The sequence below is a fragment of the Leishmania martiniquensis genome, chromosome 15 (assembly GCF_017916325.1).
Source record: "Leishmania martiniquensis isolate LSCM1 chromosome 15, whole genome shotgun sequence".
In the NCBI taxonomy this organism is placed as follows: Eukaryota; Euglenozoa; class Kinetoplastea; order Trypanosomatida; family Trypanosomatidae; genus Leishmania; species Leishmania martiniquensis.
This window is the reverse complement of record NC_090150.1, coordinates 358,750-379,423: the sequence shown is the minus strand read 5'-3', so window position 1 is coordinate 379,423 and position 20,674 is coordinate 358,750. Positions and strand designations below refer to the sequence as shown.

At 59.6% G+C, this 20,674-nt stretch overlaps 4 protein-coding genes across 4 annotated transcripts; 2 read left to right on the top strand and 2 right to left on the bottom strand.

Annotated features, from left to right (window-relative positions):
• Positions 1 to 1,498: 1,498 nt before the first annotated feature.
• On the top strand, positions 1,499 to 2,134 carry LSCM1_06915 (uncharacterized protein; the record flags this gene model as incomplete). Its single annotated transcript, XM_067324316.1, has 1 exon — positions 1,499 to 2,134. The coding sequence occupies one exon, from the start codon at positions 1,499 to 1,501 to the stop codon at positions 2,132 to 2,134; it is 636 nt and encodes a 211-aa protein (XP_067179987.1).
• Positions 2,135 to 5,191: 3,057 nt separating this feature from the next.
• LSCM1_06914 (uncharacterized protein) lies at positions 5,192 to 7,282 on the top strand (the record flags this gene model as incomplete). Its single annotated transcript, XM_067324315.1, has 1 exon — positions 5,192 to 7,282. One exon carries the CDS (start codon positions 5,192 to 5,194, stop codon positions 7,280 to 7,282), a length of 2,091 nt encoding a protein of 696 aa, XP_067179986.1.
• Positions 7,283 to 17,330: 10,048 nt separating this feature from the next.
• Positions 17,331 to 17,780, bottom strand: LSCM1_06913 (uncharacterized protein; the record flags this gene model as incomplete). The annotated part of the gene is made up of 1 exon (XM_067324314.1): positions 17,331 to 17,780. The coding sequence occupies one exon, from the start codon at positions 17,778 to 17,780 to the stop codon at positions 17,331 to 17,333; it is 450 nt and encodes a 149-aa protein (XP_067179985.1).
• A 1,526-nt stretch (positions 17,781 to 19,306) lies between these two features.
• LSCM1_06912 (uncharacterized protein) lies at positions 19,307 to 20,641 on the bottom strand (the record flags this gene model as incomplete). Its single annotated transcript, XM_067324313.1, has 1 exon — positions 19,307 to 20,641. The coding sequence occupies one exon, from the start codon at positions 20,639 to 20,641 to the stop codon at positions 19,307 to 19,309; it is 1,335 nt and encodes a 444-aa protein (XP_067179984.1).
• Between the last annotated feature and the right edge of the window lie 33 nt (positions 20,642 to 20,674).

Below are 20,674 nucleotides of genomic sequence, written 5' to 3'. Positions count from 1 at the left end.
CATCCCAGTATCCGGGCGGTGCTACTTTGGCGGCTTCCCGAGCACCACGGCGGTGGTGAAGCAGTACGAGTCACGCCCGCGACACCTGCAGGCGACCTCGGGTCTCTTCTACCTCGTCTGCTGGATCGGCAACTTCGTGCTTGACTTGGACGCTTACGTTGTGTCCACGAGCCTCATCCTCATCATCTTTGTCCTTTTCCAGTGCTCGGAGTATATCAGGGCTGAAGCGATGGAGGCAGCCATTGCCGCCTTTGCCGTGTGCGGTGTCTGCTATTGCTGCTGCTCCTACATGGTGAGCTTTGCCTTCTCCGAGCATACATCGGTGACAGTTCGTCGTGCTAGGAGTGGGCTTCCTCGCTGGATTCCTGTGCGTCATGCTGGTGTTTGTGTTGAGTCTACTCGGCAAGCCGCTCTCGGCGTCGAACTCGCGGCGATGGATGTGCCGCTCGCTACCGCCCTTCTCCATTTGGCGAGGCCGTTCTCTCCCTCGCGGCGATGGAGCAGAAAACGATGACGGATTCGCCCTTGTCAGCGTGGCGCATGTCCATCACTGGCTGGGCTGACATCTGCATGGCCATGGAGGCACCCATCTTCGCCGCCATCGCGCTGCTCTGAGATCACCCTGGCCGGCGCGCTATCATCCACCAGCTCAGTGCTTGGAGGGCTGCGCGGTGGTGCCGCCTCTGCGGCGTCACGCGGCACTGGCGACGTCGCACGCGAAGGACAGATGAACAAGCTCAGCGGGAGACGGTGCTGGGCGCGATCGACGCCACGCCAGTTCATGCCACCGTTCGCGACACCAGCCCCCCACCCCCACCCCGCCTCAAGGCACCATGTCGCCCGTGCTGCGGAGCCGCGACAATGGCTCTCTGTCGCTTGGCGGCAAGGCAGCGGCGGAGGTGGCGGCCGCAGAGGCGACTGTGTTTATGCAAAGCACCTCGCCACGGGCTAGAGCCATCACCCCCACCCCCACCCCCCATCTTTCTCAGCGAAAGGAATGGGGGGGTGGAGCGGGTGGCGGCGTACTCGGCCTCCGGCCAGGTGCGCGCTCACAGAAGTGGCGACCCACTGCCCATGCCCCTGAATACCGCAGCGGACGCAGATGTGGGAGGCGGTGTCGTGCGGCTGACTCCGGCCACGTTGATGGATGCTACAGGGGCGCATCGAAATCAGCAGCAGCTGGTCGGTAGTCGGTCCATGGGTAACTGGACGAGCAGTGCCATGCTGCCCAACCCATCTGAGATAGTGTACCCACCCCCGCGGGTGGTACAAGGCGGAGACGCTGCGGCGGTACATTGCCGACCAGGAGTCGTCGCCCATCAGCGCCGCCTCCCCGCGCGGTTATTCGCGCAGGCCGAAGGGCAGCGGCAACGATGAGGGCCGCTGAAAGCTGGTGGAACCGACGGTGAAGTTGTGTGATGCTGTGCGTGTTGTCGATCTCAGAAAGGTCAATGTCGTGCCGTGCAAGGTGGCGGTGAGTGCACTGACACTCAGTGTCATGCACAGCGAGGTATTTGACTTCCTCGACACTAACGGTGCCGGCAAGAGTACCGTCCTCTCTATCATCACACAGGAGCAGCTGCCGACAGGCGGCCGCGCCTATGTGTGCGGCAACGATGTGGTGCGCGAGAGGCACCACGCCGCTAGGTGCCTTGGGTACTGCCTGCAGTTTGGCGCGTGTCTCGGCCTGCTCACCCTCACCGGGCACCTGCGTCTGTACGCCATGGTGCGCGGTGTGCCCGTCGGCCAGCTGGGCAGCCTCGTCACCAGCCTCCCGGCCATCCGCAACCTGACTGAGTACCGTCATGTCTTTGCCTGCCAGCTTCTCGGTGGGAGCCCGTGCAAGCTGAATGTAGCCATCGCACTGATCAGCGCCCCCAAAGTGGTGTGCCTGGACGAGCCAGCCTCCAGGATGGACCCACTGGCGCGGCAGCAGCGCTGGCGTGTGCTGGATCGCGTCCCTCGCAAATCCTCCATCATTCTCATGACGCACCACCTGGAAGAAGCCGAAGCCCTCGCGGACTGCGTCGGCATCATGGTGGACAGTGCTCTGCGCCGCTTAGGTGACCTGCCACACCTGAAGCACAAGTACGCTCGCAACGCGTACGAACTGACGCTGCGCGTGTCGCCGTAGGCGCGTCGGCGCGCGCAGAAGCGGCTCGAACAGCAGCGTCAGTGCGCCGCGACGGAGGCTGCCGTATCATCGTCGGCAGACTGTCATGAGTCAACTGCAAGTATCACGCACCGCCTCCCAAAAAAACAACCAGAGCGGCAGGATCGACTCCACCATGGGCCGTCACATGTCGACCTCCTACGCCGGCCACCCCATCGACATCTTCAACAGCGAGAGGTACGTTTACACGCTGCCAGCGGCCCGCGACGTGGCGGACGCCACGCAACATCTGCAGCAGCAAAGTCAGGGCAGTAGGCCGCCTGTACCGACGCCGTCGGCCACCACGAGGAGCTGTGCTGGTTGGCGCAGCACCTCCAATATGGCTAAAACGTCTCCGCCGATTGTGCGCCTCTCGGAGGTGTTTGAGACACTGCGGGCCGTGCAGGCGGAGTTGGGTATCACGCAGTACAGCGTGTCCCAGGTGTCGCTCGAGCAGGTGTTCCTGCGCATGTGCAGCGCCGGGGAAACGCTCAAGCGAGACCGCCGCCGTCACCCTTCAGAGCCCTTAGCACCAGCGACAGGGCAGCCGCTCGTCTTTTATGGCGCTGAGCTCGGGCGCAGCGATGAGTGAGGGTGCCGTCGTATGCCGGCCCTTCCGGCGGCACGGCGGCGGTGCATGTGACCTTCGCCGAGTACCACCGTCAGCGCGCCTTATGGCGGCTTCGCGCTACAGCGGCTGAATCGCCCTTTTCTTCGAAGCAGCGGCGGGTGCCACAGCCTGATCGCGAGAACGCCCCCTGAGATATAGAAGAGAACGGGTGATGGGGCAGTCGCTGATGGTGTGCGTGTCACGAGCACATGTGCATCTGTGCGCCCCCCTCACACACACACACACGCCTCCCTCGCCCTCCCTCCATTCGATCTATTTGTTGCCTCTGGTTTTTTTCGATGCTCTCTTTCGCCTCCCAGCCCGCCCCGCCGTCGCCACATGCCGCGAGCCGGTTCGGGGGGAGGGGGGGGAACAGTGCCCGTGCTCCAATGACTTGGCCGGCGCGTTGCTCGAGCGCGTGTGTCTCTCCGCCGGCTGCTGAGCGCACCACCACGCGGTCCGTGGGACCTCCGTTTGTGTGCGTGTGCGTGTGTGTGTGGTGAAACCTGTAGTCCTTCCACTCTCCCCCCTCCCCCCTCTCTTGCGCGAGGCCTCCCATTCTTTAAGTGTGGCTGGTTGCGTTGCTATGCGTTCTCTCCCGCTCCCGCGCTGTCGTCGTCGTGCCGGCGCGGCGCCTTTTTCTTTCCCTCAACGCTTATTTTTTTTATCCGCATGACGCTTTTTATATGTGCGTATGGTGCGCCGGACCTCTCCCCCACCCCCACCCCTCGTTGTGCCTCGTCTTTCATCCCCCGCCCACAGCAACACAAAAAAAGACAGTCGTGTCGGCCTTCTGTCTCCGAGAGAGGCAAGGCGCGCGCCGACGCTCGCACGAACGAGCCGAACGACACATCCCCTCGGTATCCGCCTGCTCCAAAAAGAAGGGCGGAAGCCGATCACCGCGTGCGGCCCACACAAACACGGGTCCACACGCGCGTAGGCGCACGTGTCTGCGGCCGCCGACAGCAGGACGGCGAGCATACGAGGGGGAGCCTCTTGCTGCTGTGAAGGGGGGAAGTCAATCCAATGCATCGCGTCCGCTACTCCTCTTCCTCTACTCCCCACGGCACGCGACGCCTCCAGCCCGTTTTCTGTGTTTCCCTCCTTCGAACTCAACGGGTACCCGTCTGTCACACACACACACACATACACTGACGCCGCCTCTCTCACACACACACACTCTGTCTGACTCTCTCTGTGCCTCTGCGCGTCGTTCCTTTACCTGCCAAAGCGGCCTCTTTTTTGCTTTCGATTTTCTTTGGACTGTTCGCCTCCCGCGCGATCGTGGCTCGCGTGAGTCGCCTCCCTTCCCCATCCTTACCGCCGCCACCACCTACCCCTCCGGCTGTCATTCGCTCCCCGCCCCCCCCTCCTCACTTCTCCTCTCCCCTCGCATCGCTTGACAGTCTCCTCTTTCGCTGTTGCTTTGGAATTCCTCTTTGCGGTGGCACGTCGGGGAGGCTCGTGCGCCGTTGCGTCTGTGTGTATTTGGCTTTTTTGTTTATGTGCACTTCACACACACACACACTTTCCCTTACCTTTCTCCTCTACGCAGTTCATCTCGCCCTGTATTTGTGCATCGTCCTTGGGCGTTCTTCCGTTTTTTTTTTCTCTTTTCGCCGCCGCCGCCACCACCATCGTCATCGTCATCCCCCTGTGCTGAAGTGTATGCGTAGGTGGGGGCTGCGAGCACTGCCGTCACGTTTCCTGCGCTCGCTCGACGACGTTCCGTATTTCTTTGCATTTTCTCCCTCACCCCTCCACCGCCCTCGTTTCGCCTTGACATTTTCTTCGTTGAACATCCCTCAGCCTCGTTGTGGTCGGTGTCCGACACGCACTCCAGCACCACCACCCTTCCCCCTCCGCCAACTCTCGCAAACCTCAGCCATCATTCCTTTCTGCGCAACTGCCCCTGTGTGTTGCGGGCGTCGTCGATCTGTGTATGTGTGTGCGTGTGCCTCCCGTGTGCACGCGCGTCCCCCCTCTCTCGATCGCTTCCTCCCTACCTACCTACCCCCCTACTCCTCTCTCTGCTGAGGCACAGGAGAGGCAGTGAGAGGCCTGCGCCACTGTATTTCCATCTGCGCTGTCTTCATGGATGTGTGTGGACACAGGCGGCTTATCCCCCCACCCATTCCACCCAGCCGCACACGACCCCCTCTCCCCCCTCCTGCGTGTTCGCCTAGAGCGTTCACACACGCACACACACACACACGTGGCTCGGCTTTGTGTTTATCGTTCCCCTCCCCTTTCTCCGCGTCGTGGACATCTGCCGTTCAGGCGTAGGTAATTGTCTACGTGCGTGTGTCTGTGTATCTTCTCGCATCAACACCAAGACAGCGAGGTCGAGGACGGCAGTGGGGAGCGACAGCCTGAGGTACTAAGAAGGCGTGGAAGCGCCTGTCCACGGGCGTCGTGCAACCCAGCCAATGATGTCCTTTCCCCGAGACGGCAGCGGCCGCAACAGTGTGCCGATCGTCCGACCTCTACAGCAGCATCAGCGACAGCGCCCTGCACAGACCCCGACGGCGTCGTCGCAAGAGTACGAGCGGTGCTCCAACTCGCCCAGATCATGCAACCCCTCCACCGCCGTCGCCATCCCTCCTAATGGTCAGCAACATCAACACAACCTCCAGCCGCGTCCATCTCATCAGAAGCCCCCGGCAACGAACATGTACACTCCCACCCCAGCGAGTCCTGTGAAGGTGGGTGGCTCTCCCGATACCCAGCTCCCCATGGCATCCGTGCAACAACAGCAGCAGCACGGCCAAGTTGCTCCCTCCCCGTCGAGGCATTCGTCCTCGTTGGAGTTGAGCAACCCAAACATGGTGCAGCTGTACGGACGCCTCCCCGCAGCGAGCGCTGCAGCCGGTGTACCTGGTCTCATCGGGACGGCGCCGATCGCTGCGTCGCCGGCGCACCGTCGATCTAGTCTGCCGAACAGCAACAGCGCCAACAGTGGTCACACCAGCTACAGCTCCCTTCTCCTCGGCCAGCGACTGCAGTCCGACTTGGTGGGCACAGCATCGCCAGCGTCGATGGCGGCCATCACGTCTTTCACCACGCGCCCTTCTCCAGCACACAGAGCGCCGCCTCACGTGACCACCTTTCCTACCTCTCCACATTCGCCGGTGAGCCGCGGTAGCGACGGCACCTACTCACCACTCCAGGAGCAGCAGAACCGACCGTCGCCCGGTCCATCTGCCTCTATGCACGGTAGAGTGCTAGCCGCGGCGCCCGACTCAACAAACCTGCACGTCCCGTCCCTCGCCTCCTCGCCATCCTGGTCGCAACAGCAGCAGCAACTGCAGTTGCTCTCCACTGGAGTCAGCGGTGCGGCACCAAAAGGCATGATACCCTTCAACACTGCCACCACCGCTCCGTCATCGCTTCCTTCACCGTGGGCATCGGCGACGCAGACCACGGCAACCACGACGAGTCTCAGTGCGTTTGTGGACCTTGACGACATACGGCAAGCGCATGAGCGACCTTTTCGCTTCAAAATGCTGCCGCCGCCGCCGCCGTATGAGCGCTTCCTCGCGCTATGGGAGATGAACGCGTCTGATCGGCGCACCTCTCAAGCCACGACGAGGGGCGAGGACACGTGTACCAACAGCATCACGCACCAACAACGGGTAATCGCACGTGGAGACAGCCACAGCAGTGCGGGAACTGCCTCACCAATGGAGCGAGGCAACATGGAGGCGATGCTGCACCCCTTGACAGGCGCACATGCCGACCCCTGCCGGCCCGGCATCGATCTCGGCGCCTTGAGTGCTGCCGAAGAAGAGAGGGCCTCAGACGCTGCCGCACCATGCGAGACAGCGGCAGCGATGAGCGAATTCGACAACGACCGCATCAGCGCCGTGTCGCACCACAGCACGCCAGAGCGGGCTGCCATGGTCACCCAGTACCACCACATCCTCGAGCGGTGGTGGGCGCACACGGTTATTTTCGAGGGTAAGTTGGGAGTACGGCAACACCTGGGCAACCTGCATCTGTGCCCGTCCTTTGCGGATGCACAGCGGGCGGTGGCAGCCGCATCCGCACCCGCCTCACCGGTCAGAGTTGGGAGTGGGACGTTTGATGATGTGCCGGCGGACGCCCGAGTAATTAATGAGCTCACTGCACCCGAGGAATCAGCGGCCTTTCCAGTACCAGCGCCGACAGCGAACCCCTTAGTCGCGGAGGAAGTCGTGCTGCAGGTCTGGTCGGCGCTAGCGCTGCAGTGGTGGGAGGAGACGAAGCGGTGTCTTTGTCCTCGGCGGGGTTGTCGCGGGGCACCGCGCCGAGGAACACCCTCAACTCGAATAGACGACAATGGAGTGGGCAGCAGCAGAAGCGGTAGCGACGTGCGCGACGCCGCGTCGTTGGCAAGCGTCAACTCCTACGACTTCCCAAGCACTGCGGAAGATCGCCTCACCCGATCGCTGCCGCCGCCTGACCACGACACTCTCCTGCACTTTGACTTTACGATGCCGTCTGCATTCAGCAGCCCAACAGACAGCTTGCAGATTTGAGCAGGGGGGGGAGGAGGAGGGACGGCAAGAGAAGGCGATGCTGTCTCGCAGTCACGAGTGCTTGCGTTCGAACCTGTGCATCAAAGTCCTTTGTGTATGTGTGAAACATGCCCCCCCCCATGCACTCGGCACGTGTTGTGTGCCTCCTCCTCTTCTTGAGAGCAGCGCTTTTTTTTCCTTTGCCGGCGTTTGAATGCTCGCCAGTCACACTGCCGTCCAACCCCCATCCAGGGGTCGAGGTGTCCACAGCCAGCAAGCAACCGCAGCCCCCGCTTCGCCATTGCGCGTCCCTTGGAACCGCCCCATCAAAGAAATTCGATGGAAGCCGACCCCTTTTTGTGGACCGGGAGCGCCTTTGCCTCGACATCACCCAATGGCATACCAAAACGCACCATTTTTCACGAACACCAGGAGCGCTTTCACCGCATCCTTTCCCCCCCTTCCCCCTGCCCCCCACCCCAGCAACGCGCGGCCCGAGGGAGCCGCCTGCGGAATTCCCCCCTCGCGGCGCCCACCCTCTCCCCAAGAGACCCCCGGCGCGCCCCGACCCTCGCAAAAACAAAGCCCCCACCACCAGCCACCCACCGAGAGCAGCAGGGGCCCCTCCGGGAAGCAGGCGCCACCCATCAAAGCGGCCACGCCACGCCGCAGGGCACCGCACCGCCCCACCCACCCCCACAGCGAGGGGCCCCGGCGCACAGCCGCCCCACGGGCGGAACCCACCGCACCACCGGAAGCGCGGCCCGCCAAGCGGGCGCCCGAACACGACGCAAAGAAAAGAACTATGTCTTTTTGGAGGGCACCACGCGCGCACCAAACGCCGGAAAGGGGGCGGGAGCGGGACGCGCCCAGGTCGCCGCCGCCCCGCCGACGAAACGACACCCACAACCCGCCCCCCACCCCCGGCACAGGCGGCGCGGCGTTTGGCGGGGATACGGGGGGCCGCCAGGGCCCCTCAACAGAAACCGCCACCAAGCCCCCGCACCGCACCAAAGCGCGCCCCCGAGCCCGCCACCCGAAAGAGCGGCAAGGCACGACAAAAAGGCATCGCCGCCTTTCCCCCAGCCCGCAGCCGTAGCACCCTCACATCGGCCGTTTTTCACGCCATGGCAGCCGCACCACCCCCACTGCCCTCTCGGCGAGAAGTTCTGGAAGCCAAACTTCCCAACGATCTCTGGACTAAGCGAAAGCTCAGCTATTGGAGAAAAAAACAGCTACGTTCTCGCGGAAGAAAAAGGGCGAAACTGAGCAGCAAAGTGGCGACCACCAACGCTGCCCTCTTCAGGTCGCTGTCCGCCGCGGGCCGCGAGGAGAACATCAGAAGCTAAAGCGTCGGCGGGCCTTCCCAGGGTTCTCGTTCTCTGTTCTTCAGGAATCGCTTCAAGAAAGCACCCAGTGGAAATGCCTTTGGATGTCACTAAAAGGCTGGAAAGCAAGGCGCATTCATTTACCAGAGCACCGGATAACCCCACCAAGCCATCACAGCGCCCCCCACACGGGAGCCGCCCGCAGGCAGCCAAGCGAAAGATTTTTTCTGGAGATGCATTCCCCCGCGCAAATGCGCTTCTAGAGCCGTGAAAGCTGGGCAATGGAAGCAATTCATCGATCTCGACTCCAAGAGCCCCCACAGTCTTCGATTTCAGTGTCGACTCGGCATGGTGGCCAAAGCGTTCTCGTGGGAAAACTGCCTTTTTCACGAAGAACCTATTATATATGGCACGAAAACACCTAAAAACTGAGGAAAACGAGCGTGGTGTGATGATCTTCATCCAAAGGCACAAACACGGGGGGGCCCTTCTCGATGTAGGGTTGGCTTTGGGATCAAGTAGGGCAAGCCGCCCTTGTCTTTAGGAACAGCTCCTGCAAGTCCTGGAAAACTGGAAAAAAAGTAGCCCCTGCAAAAGGCCTGCGCTGCTACTCGGTGAAGCCGGCTTCAAATGGCCTATTCTCAAAAAAAATGCGAGATCTTTATTCTTTATCATGGCCTCCTCGTGAGGGGTAACCGGGTAAAATGTCGGGCGGGTGCTTCGAAACGCCTTAATAAACTTTTCGCGGGAGAAAGAGGGCCACGGGTGTGCTTCACAACATGCTTTTCGACGCCACCCAGACCCCTCCAAAGATTCGCCTTGGCGCCGGAACCATCGCGCCCTTTTCGACGCGGCAAAAAAAAAACCAGGGCGCCAAACCCGCAGCGGAGACAAAGCGGGGAGGGCGAGCACCGCCAAAGATGTTATCATTAACAAAACCCCAAACGCAAGCGTTCATGCAGGGAGAAAAGCACCGCATGAAGGAATGTTTTTCCCCGTGGCATATTTTTTTCGAAAGCAGATAACGCTTTTCATTGGGTCAAGGCGCTGCCGAGCCACAGGCGCTTTTAGTTCAAGATGCGCTTCGTCCAAAATGGACCGACAGAGTAATCCCGCGATCCTTTTTTGGCCACACCCAGTGGCGCACAGCAACTTGTCTAAGGCCGCCCTCTGCCTGTGGGGGGGGGAAGTTTCGTTCCTTTTGTACCTGACATCAAAGCAAAGTCGGCAGGTCCACGCGCCCAACATCAACCCACCGGGGATAAGCATAAAGAGGCGCACCCCGCCCCAAGGAGAGCCGAGTAAGAAAAGAGCTGGGCCGCGCCGCTGGTAACACCACCGGGCTTTACGGAAACCGGAAGGGTGACAAAAAACGCCCGCATAGGGACAAAGACTCCTTGAAAAGCGCGCAAGGCCTGAAGGAATTAGAGGTTTCCAGCTCTTTTTCTTAAACGTTTCGGCCTACTTTAAATGCGCAAGCGATGCCCCCAGGTCGCCGGCAAACCCCCCGGCCGGCCTCCCGCCGCCAACGACCAACGGCGCCAAACCAAAGGGCCCCCGGCGCCACGAGGCGCCGGCCTCCCCTTGCGGAAAAACCGCCGCAAGCCCCGCACCGCACCCCGACACACGTGCGAAGAAAAAACGAAAAGGCAAAGCATATTTTAGGCAAGTCGAACCCTAAACACAATTTTGACACCACGCACACCTAGGCCTCCCATGCCCGCCCTCTCGCGAAGTCAGCCACAACCCCGCTGAAGAAGCCCAGGCCGCCGAAGGATCCCCCCGCGCCATAAATTTCTGTCACCTATCAGAAGAAAAAGAAAGCCTAGCTCTTTTGCAAAGGGACGCCCCGGCCCCCCAAAAAACAGTGCACACGTTTCGGGTTTTCCAGGCGGCCTTGCCGCCTAACGGGGTTATGGGGGGACAATAAAATATTAGGGGTGGCGGTGGCGCGCGCGCCCGCCACTAGTTTTCTTTGTTGGAGAAAAAAATACCTGCGGCAAAGACGGATGAAAACAAAGGAGACCATGCGTTTCACACAGTGGGCGCCCGGAGCCGCTAACGCGTAAGGGTCGGCCGTATTGGGGTTTGCTGGCCGCCAGAGGCTTTTCGCAAAAAAACAACTATTTCCGACGCATGGGGGGCATAAAGATTTTGCGTTACGAGAGGACTGCCCCCCCGTCGCATTGCAAAGGGCCTAGGCCGCGGCGAGGCCCTGCTTTTGTTTGCGCGCCTATTGTCCTGAGTGGCCGAAAAATGGCCGGGACGGCGCCTCGGTTGCTGGTGTGTTCTTTGAACGTATTCGGCTGACGGGGCCAGGGGGGGCGACGAGGATCCCCAGCAAAAAGGCGCGCCGCCCGGTTTCTCCATTTTGTCTTTTTCGCTCTGTGGATGTCCCGTGGACTTTTTTCTGGGGCTGGGGGCTTGTAAAGACCCCCACCTTCTTTTGGGCGCCCTGTAAGCACGACAGGGCCGAGGCGCGCCCCCGCCGGGGGTTTTCTTGCAAAATAACGCGCCTGTGGGTGGTGGGTTTCGCTGGTGTTTGCGGGGCGGCTGCCTGTGGGGTCTGGCCGGGGGGCTTTCTTGGGTCAGCCGGGGGGGCCTAGGAGCGCCTGTGGCAGGGGGGATTCCCGAAGCCCCGTTTTTCGCTCCCTACAAACAAATTCCAGGCCGCCTTTCCAGAAATCTTTTTACCTGACCACCTCTGCCGCTGGGGAAGCATCATAACTGGGGGGGGCTCTCTATACCCTCTTCAAAAAGCATGCGGGTTGTTGCAAAAACATTTTTATTCGTTTGGGGGCTGGGCTGCGCGGGGCCCCGTTTCCGTGTCGGGGGGGGGCGCCGAGCGCCAGCTTGTCGGGCCCCAAAACCTTTCCCCAACACCCACCCGCCCCCATCCCCCCAAAGCCATCTGCAAAAGCCAAAAGCGACTGGCATGCACAGGGGGCTGGTTGAGGAGCGGCTTTGAATGCCCGGCCGCTTTGCCACCCGCACCCCAAAGAGCCCCAAAGAGAATACCCTTCCGCCTGCCGAAAACCCCTTCCCATTTTCATTCGACCAAACACTGAGCGCATACCAATGCTTCCGTTTTAATAACTGAAAAAATGACCCCCTCAAACTTCAGACAAGCGCTTTTTTGTCGTGGTTCCCATAATATTGCTTGCTTAGTCAATTTGTGTGGATCAAAATACTCTCTTTTCCGGCCCAAAGGCTTTTTTGCTCAAGATGCCGCCATATTGCTTCCTAGGTGCCCCCTCTGTTGGGAAGCAAAAGCGTTGAGAAGTCACATGCCCTTAGTTTTCGAACCAGACTGCTCAAAAACGCTGAGCCAAAACAACAGCTTTTATCGAAAGGTCGTTTGTAAGAATGTAGATCGGAGCTTTCCTTGAGCGAGGATGGGGAACATACCCTAAAGGGTCACAAGGGTAGTTCGCCTTTGCGTAAGTATAAACAAAAACTTGCCTTTGTTGTTGGAATTAAAGGAAGGAAGCCACTCGCTGTGGCTGCAAACGGGGCCTCGAATACAAGGCCGCTCTTTTTCAAAAGCACGCAGTTTCGATAAAAGCTGTTGTTTTGGCTCAGCGTTTTTGAGCAGTCTGGTTCGAAAACTAAGGGCATGTGACTTCTCAACGCTTTTGCTTCCCAACAGAGGGGGCACCTAGGAAGCAATATGGCGGCATCTTGAGCAAAAAAGCCTTTGGGCCGGAAAAGAGAGTATTTTGATCCACACAAATTGACTAAGCAAGCAATATTATGGGAACCACGACAAAAAAGCGCTTGTCTGAAGTTTGAGGGGGTCATTTTTTCAGTTATTAAAACGGAAGCATTGGTATGCGCTCAGTGTTTGGTCGAATGAAAATGGGAAGGGGTTTTCGGCAGGCGGAAGGGTATTCTCTTTGGGGCTCTTTGGGGTGCGGGTGGCAAAGCGGCCGGGCATTCAAAGCCGCTCCTCAACCAGCCCCCTGTGCATGCCAGTCGCTTTTGGCTTTTGCAGATGGCTTTGGGGGGATGGGGGCGGGTGGGTGTTGGGGAAAGGTTTTGGGGCCCGACAAGCTGGCGCTCGGCGCCCCCCCCCGACACGGAAACGGGGCCCCGCGCAGCCCAGCCCCCAAACGAATAAAAATGTTTTTGCAACAACCCGCATGCTTTTTGAAGAGGGTATAGAGAGCCCCCCCCAGTTATGATGCTTCCCCAGCGGCAGAGGTGGTCAGGTAAAAAGATTTCTGGAAAGGCGGCCTGGAATTTGTTTGTAGGGAGCGAAAAACGGGGCTTCGGGAATCCCCCCTGCCACAGGCGCTCCTAGGCCCCCCCGGCTGACCCAAGAAAGCCCCCCGGCCAGACCCCACAGGCAGCCGCCCCGCAAACACCAGCGAAACCCACCACCCACAGGCGCGTTATTTTGCAAGAAAACCCCCGGCGGGGGCGCGCCTCGGCCCTGTCGTGCTTACAGGGCGCCCAAAAGAAGGTGGGGGTCTTTACAAGCCCCCAGCCCCAGAAAAAAGTCCACGGGACATCCACAGAGCGAAAAAGACAAAATGGAGAAACCGGGCGGCGCGCCTTTTTGCTGGGGATCCTCGTCGCCCCCCTGGCCCCGTCAGCCGAATACGTTCAAAGAACACACCAGCAACCGAGGCGCCGTCCCGGCCATTTTTCGGCCACTCAGGACAATAGGCGCGCAAACAAAAGCAGGGCCTCGCCGCGGCCTAGGCCCTTTGCAATGCGACGGGGGGGCAGTCCTCTCGTAACGCAAAATCTTTATGCCCCCCATGCGTCGGAAATAGTTGTTTTTTTGCGAAAAGCCTCTGGCGGCCAGCAAACCCCAATACGGCCGACCCTTACGCGTTAGCGGCTCCGGGCGCCCACTGTGTGAAACGCATGGTCTCCTTTGTTTTCATCCGTCTTTGCCGCAGGTATTTTTTTCTCCAACAAAGAAAACTAGTGGCGGGCGCGCGCGCCACCGCCACCCCTAATATTTTATTGTCCCCCCATAACCCCGTTAGGCGGCAAGGCCGCCTGGAAAACCCGAAACGTGTGCACTGTTTTTTGGGGGGCCGGGGCGTCCCTTTGCAAAAGAGCTAGGCTTTCTTTTTCTTCTGATAGGTGACAGAAATTTATGGCGCGGGGGGATCCTTCGGCGGCCTGGGCTTCTTCAGCGGGGTTGTGGCTGACTTCGCGAGAGGGCGGGCATGGGAGGCCTAGGTGTGCGTGGTGTCAAAATTGTGTTTAGGGTTCGACTTGCCTAAAATATGCTTTGCCTTTTCGTTTTTTCTTCGCACGTGTGTCGGGGTGCGGTGCGGGGCTTGCGGCGGTTTTTCCGCAAGGGGAGGCCGGCGCCTCGTGGCGCCGGGGGCCCTTTGGTTTGGCGCCGTTGGTCGTTGGCGGCGGGAGGCCGGCCGGGGGGTTTGCCGGCGACCTGGGGGCATCGCTTGCGCATTTAAAGTAGCGCCGAAACGTTTAAGAAAAAGAGCTGGAAACCTCTAATTCCTTCAGGCCTTGCGCGCTTTTCAAGGAGTCTTTGTCCCTATGCGGGCGTTTTTTGTCACCCTTCCGGTTTCCGTAAAGCCCGGTGGTGTTACCAGCGGCGCGGCCCAGCTCTTTTCTTACTCGGCTCTCCTTGGGGCGGGGTGCGCCTCTTTATGCTTATCCCCGGTGGGTTGATGTTGGGCGCGTGGACCTGCCGACTTTGCTTTGATGTCAGGTACAAAAGGAACGAAACTTCCCCCCCCCACAGGCAGAGGGCGGCCTTAGACAAGTTGCTGTGCGCCACTGGGTGTGGCCAAAAAAGGATCGCGGGATTACTCTGTCGGTCCATTTTGGACGAAGCGCATCTTGAACTAAAAGCGCCTGTGGCTCGGCAGCGCCTTGACCCAATGAAAAGCGTTATCTGCTTTCGAAAAAAATATGCCACGGGGAAAAACATTCCTTCATGCGGTGCTTTTCTCCCTGCATGAACGCTTGCGTTTGGGGTTTTGTTAATGATAACATCTTTGGCGGTGCTCGCCCTCCCCGCTTTGTCTCCGCTGCGGGTTTGGCGCCCTGGTTTTTTTTTTGCCGCGTCGAAAAGGGCGCGATGGTTCCGGCGCCAAGGCGAATCTTTGGAGGGGTCTGGGTGGCGTCGAAAAGCATGTTGTGAAGCACACCCGTGGCCCTCTTTCTCCCGCGAAAAGTTTATTAAGGCGTTTCGAAGCACCCGCCCGACATTTTACCCGGTCACCCCTCACGAGGAGGCCATGATAAAGAATAAAGATCTCGCATTTTTTTTGAGAATAGGCCATTTGAAGCCGGCTTCACCGAGTAGCAGCGCAGGCCTTTTGCAGGGGCTACTTTTTTTCCAGTTTTCCAGGACTTGCAGGAGCTGTTCCTAAAGACAAGGGCGGCTTGCCCTACTTGATCCCAAAGCCAACCCTACATCGAGAAGGGCCCCCCCGTGTTTGTGCCTTTGGATGAAGATCATCACACCACGCTCGTTTTCCTCAGTTTTTAGGTGTTTTCGTGCCATATATAATAGGTTCTTCGTGAAAAAGGCAGTTTTCCCACGAGAACGCTTTGGCCACCATGCCGAGTCGACACTGAAATCGAAGACTGTGGGGGCTCTTGGAGTCGAGATCGATGAATTGCTTCCATTGCCCAGCTTTCACGGCTCTAGAAGCGCATTTGCGCGGGGGAATGCATCTCCAGAAAAAATCTTTCGCTTGGCTGCCTGCGGGCGGCTCCCGTGTGGGGGGCGCTGTGATGGCTTGGTGGGGTTATCCGGTGCTCTGGTAAATGAATGCGCCTTGCTTTCCAGCCTTTTAGTGACATCCAAAGGCATTTCCACTGGGTGCTTTCTTGAAGCGATTCCTGAAGAACAGAGAACGAGAACCCTGGGAAGGCCCGCCGACGCTTTAGCTTCTGATGTTCTCCTCGCGGCCCGCGGCGGACAGCGACCTGAAGAGGGCAGCGTTGGTGGTCGCCACTTTGCTGCTCAGTTTCGCCCTTTTTCTTCCGCGAGAACGTAGCTGTTTTTTTCTCCAATAGCTGAGCTTTCGCTTAGTCCAGAGATCGTTGGGAAGTTTGGCTTCCAGAACTTCTCGCCGAGAGGGCAGTGGGGGTGGTGCGGCTGCCATGGCGTGAAAAACGGCCGATGTGAGGGTGCTACGGCTGCGGGCTGGGGGAAAGGCGGCGATGCCTTTTTGTCGTGCCTTGCCGCTCTTTCGGGTGGCGGGCTCGGGGGCGCGCTTTGGTGCGGTGCGGGGGCTTGGTGGCGGTTTCTGTTGAGGGGCCCTGGCGGCCCCCCGTATCCCCGCCAAACGCCGCGCCGCCTGTGCCGGGGGTGGGGGGCGGGTTGTGGGTGTCGTTTCGTCGGCGGGGCGGCGGCGACCTGGGCGCGTCCCGCTCCCGCCCCCTTTCCGGCGTTTGGTGCGCGCGTGGTGCCCTCCAAAAAGACATAGTTCTTTTCTTTGCGTCGTGTTCGGGCGCCCGCTTGGCGGGCCGCGCTTCCGGTGGTGCGGTGGGTTCCGCCCGTGGGGCGGCTGTGCGCCGGGGCCCCTCGCTGTGGGGGTGGGTGGGGCGGTGCGGTGCCCTGCGGCGTGGCGTGGCCGCTTTGATGGGTGGCGCCTGCTTCCCGGAGGGGCCCCCCCCGGGCAGGTCCCGGGTGCCGCCGGCTGTGGCGGGGCAGGCGGCCCGGGAGAAAGAAAAGAGTACGGCACTCAGGGTTCCCGAGTCATCACTGACCTTAGTACTAACTGAGCCTGTGAGTGCTTCACAAATCGGACGGGATATGGTGCTTTCACTCAAGTGTGGTCGTGCTGGAGGGGGGGTGCGCGGCACGCTGGCGGTGGGGCGAGGGTATGAGAGTGGTTCTTGCAGGCGAAGCGTGTGATAAGTCCGATGTGGTATAGTGGATAGAACAAGCGGCTCTCACCCGCTAGACCCGGGTTCGATCCCCGGCATCGGAAAATTTTCTCGAAAGGGTGGCAGTGGCTTTGTGTAGCCGAAAAACTTCCCGGCCGGGAATTGAACCCGGGTCACCCGCGTGACAGGCGGGTATACTAACCACTATACTACCGAGAACTGGTGGGTGTGGTGCAGTTATTTGGCGTAGACAGGAGAGTCTGTGGCAATCGTGGGGGTCGCGGGCAAGGGGGTTGTCGGGGTAGTTGTGGGCGTGGGTAGGGTGGGGGGCTGGGGTGTTTTGGTGTGAAGATTCTTGGATAGATAAGCGCGGCGTGTTGCAATGAAGAGCGGGGTGCCTTATCGCTCGTGAGTTGAACCCTGAAGAGGTTTCACTCCTGTTTTTTTTTTTTCAGTTTGGCGGCAGAGTTCGGTGAGGCAATGGTTATGGGGGTGAGGGCTGGGTTAAAGAAAGTCTCGCGATGGTGGGCGAAATGTGGGACATGTTTAGAAGGCGCCCACTGCAAACGGCCGCATTGGTCTTCACAGCAGCATTACATACTGGCTGTTGTCTGTGTGTGTGTGTGGGAACTGAAATGCAACGAAGAGGTTTCTGCATGGGCGCCGTGCTTTGCCTTGACGCCGACCCGCGCCAGAGCTGAAAGGAGGGGTGGAGGAAAGAATTGCGGAGACAGGTACGCGGGGAGGGGGGCCTGTAGCGAGCATAATAATAAGATAAAAGCGTAAGTTTTGAGTGTATTTGCGTCTCGGTGTAGAGAAGGGCAAGGCGCACTGGAAGAGCGGAAAGGCAAACGCGAAAGGGCAAAGGACGGAACGGGGCCGAGTGGACCTTTCTGCTTTGCTCGGACTCACGAGCTCGCCCTTGTCGTCTTCTGCGCTGTGCCACTCGACGCGCGCACAGCGCCCAAGAGGACGTTGTAGAAGTAGCCAAAACCCACGCTCATGAAGATGTGGCCCAGACCGGCGGCCCATGAGATGAGGCGGCTATTCTGGTCCTTTCCAACGACCGTCAGGGTGCCGTGGACCAGCATCATCATGAGTGTGATGCCGAGCCCGATATTGTACGTTACGTAGAACTTCTTGTAGTTCTTCTGCGTGGTGAGGGAAAAAGACTTCTCCAGCAGCAGGACAAACAAGAAAAAGAAGCTGCCAAGGGCGAAACAGTGCGTATGCACGACACGCAGTTGCGATGTACCGTTGCTCACGTACCTGAGGTGCTTCGTGAGCTCGCGCCAGTACAAGCCAGAGGCCAGGCCAAAGATGGTGTAGTTCATGCTGGCACGGACAAGTTTCTCCATCTTGGACTATGGAAAGACCTTGACGAGCGTAAGGAATAAGATTGTCGTGTGATCTATTGTGTACGCACGCACAAGAAACGAATCTCCGTCCAAGATGTGTTTGGATGCGGGTGGAGGGGTTAAGGGGAAGCGGCCCTTGGTGGAGAAGATGCGCGCGTGTGTCGGCAGAAGAGCGCCATAACGGAACAGGGGAAGGGTGGCCGAGGGGAAGAAGGGGAGGGTAGAGACGTGACGACAACGGCGCCGTGCCTGCATCCATCATGAGTCTGTTGCTCGACGGCCCAGCCGCACAGCGGGTGCATGTGCACGGCTAAGCGCGCAACCGAACGTGCAACATACAGTCCACACGCATCCCTGTCGTTGGCCGCCTTACCAAGGCCAATAATATCAGTGACACGCGAGCTGGCCCCAACAGGCATTTCCACTAACGTTCTCCTTTTGACGAGCCGCTGAGACGCCCCCCAAACGGCACAAGAAGCAAATCGCAGACGACTACGGCCACGCACATGCACAGACGCACTCGAAAGAGCACACTCATGCACAGAAGGCACAGGCGCGCAACAGGGAGAGCTCCACCGCATGACAACAGCAGAGAAATAGCGAACGAAGAAAGGGGAAGAGTACGGTTTGAGGCGGAGAGGGAGGGGGAGGGGGGCAAGTAGGGAGGCCCTTGATTGCAGCGAAATTATCGGAGCACACGCAAGGTGAACAAATGGAGAGTCAAAAGACACGAACACACGGCGGTGTGTGTGTGTGTGTGGGGGAGCTGAGACGTACGCGCGTCTTCGTCTCGGGGCCTCTCTCCGACAAAAGCCCTTGAAGCGTCGAGATACTGCAAAATGAGAGGACCTCTTTTCGTGCCTGTTGTGATGGAGCCGGCGAGAGTACGCTGTGGAAGCAGAGATCGCGGTCTGTGCTGCTCCCCAACACCCGCGTCCGCAGCGGTAGAGCTCCCCCCCACACTCCCACCACACTGGCCGTGGTTTCTACGCACTCCACACCCGTCCGCCGCTCCAGGCCTTACACCTCGCCTCCTTGCTTGCACAGGAAGGACACGAGTGGCGCGGTCGCATGCTCTACAGTGCACCTTTGGCCAGAGAAAGAAAGGGTGGTGGGTGGTAGGGTGGGGAAGGGGGAGAGGGCGGAGCAGAAAGGACGAGGGAAAAGAACGAAGGCCGCGTAGGCGGACGTGAGGCAGCACAGCTCACGCGAGACAGACGAAGAGGGTGGAGGAGGAGCAGACCAGCAAGAAGAGGGAGAGGTGATGGGCGAGAGATTGGAGACAGGCGAAAGGGAGAGCCGCCAACGGAAAGAAGAAAGCGGACCACATGCGGAAACAGTGCGGGAGCCACCGATAAAAAGACAGCGATAGAAGAGGAGGGAGGAGGCGGTGGGATGTCATCGCATACCGGAAGCGGCCATCCCCTCACTCTCTTCTTCCTCCCTACTCTTTCCCGTATACAGCCCCCCCACCTCTTCTCCCTTTTCTTCCCCTTCCTCTCTGCTACTGACAGGCGCTCATCCTCTTACCGACACTCTTCCAAGATGATTTGCTTGGCCGTCTTGCGCGGAATCAGTGCAGGGAAGTACTTCCATGTCAGGTGATACGCCACCGTAATGGTGAAGCACGACAGTATCATAGCGCAGAGGGACGACGCCACGAGGCCGAAGCCGCCCGCCAGCACGTAAAAGCGTGCGTGAAAGGCATACTTGCCGGCGCACCAGGAGCTGTAGTAGATCTTCATCTCAAGGGCCAGCTGCACCAGCGTCACCACCGCCCCAATGTAGCTGAAGATGAGCGCCGGCAGATGCGACCCGGCCAGCGACTTCCATAGCAACAGCCCCGTCACGCCAGCCAGCATGTTGGACATGATGGAGAGGATGCTAAAGGCCTCGGCGGCGTGGAAGTACCGCACCAGCTGCGGGCACTGGAGGTCCATCGTAGGGGGAGAGAAGTGGCCGTCCAGCGGTGTCGTGCTCGGGTCCAAAGAGCCGATACGCTTGCCCCACAGCAGAATGTCCGTGACGGCGTTCGCCATCCCATCCTTGTAGAACCAGTGCGGGATGGGGCACGCGACAACGGCAAAGAGGAAACCGATGAGGGACAGTATGGCGGAGGAGTGGATACTCTTGCCCACCGTCCGCGCATCGAGCGGGACAGTGAGCTTGTTCGCGGCGATGATGCTACCCAGCGTTGTTAACACCCAGGCGGTCACGGTGAGGGCAAAGCCGGCGTATGGCTCGTAGAGCTGCGAGTGGTAGCTGGTGCCGGCCCCGCACTCCGCGAAGCTCCAGAGGTATACGTTGAAGTTGAAGCAGACCTCAATCGTCAAGCTACCCGTCGAGCAAGCAGTCACGACAAGCATGATATTGCGGATCGACATATTTCGCACCATGGACTGCTTGCGAGCATTCATCAAACTGAGCGCAAACATGAGCAGCGTCGCGACGGACGACACAATCGAGAAGGCCTCCATCACCTGCACGCGACGGCGCACTGGCGCACACAGACTGCTTGGGCGCGTGACCACATCCGGAGACCCCTCAACCTTTGCCACGTGCTTGAAGAGGTAGAAAAGGTGGCTCTCGCTATGCAGCCCATCCGGCTTGTACTGCTGCTTATGGTACCATGGAATGCTGATCGACACAACCGTAAAGGCAAAGCTAACGAAGGACATGAGAGAGAAGAGCACTGGGCCAATCGAAACGTCGCGCGGAGGTGGAGGCGGGGTGGGGATGCTGCCGGCGGTGCACTGCTTCTCCACGGAGGAGCTGGTCTCCATGTAGCCTGCCAGCTCGATATGACACGGCGGCATCGTCTTGCTATGGGTGCCCTTACATTCGCCTCTCTCCTTAGACATTGGGGATCTCTCCGCGGATTATCGAGCAGCGTC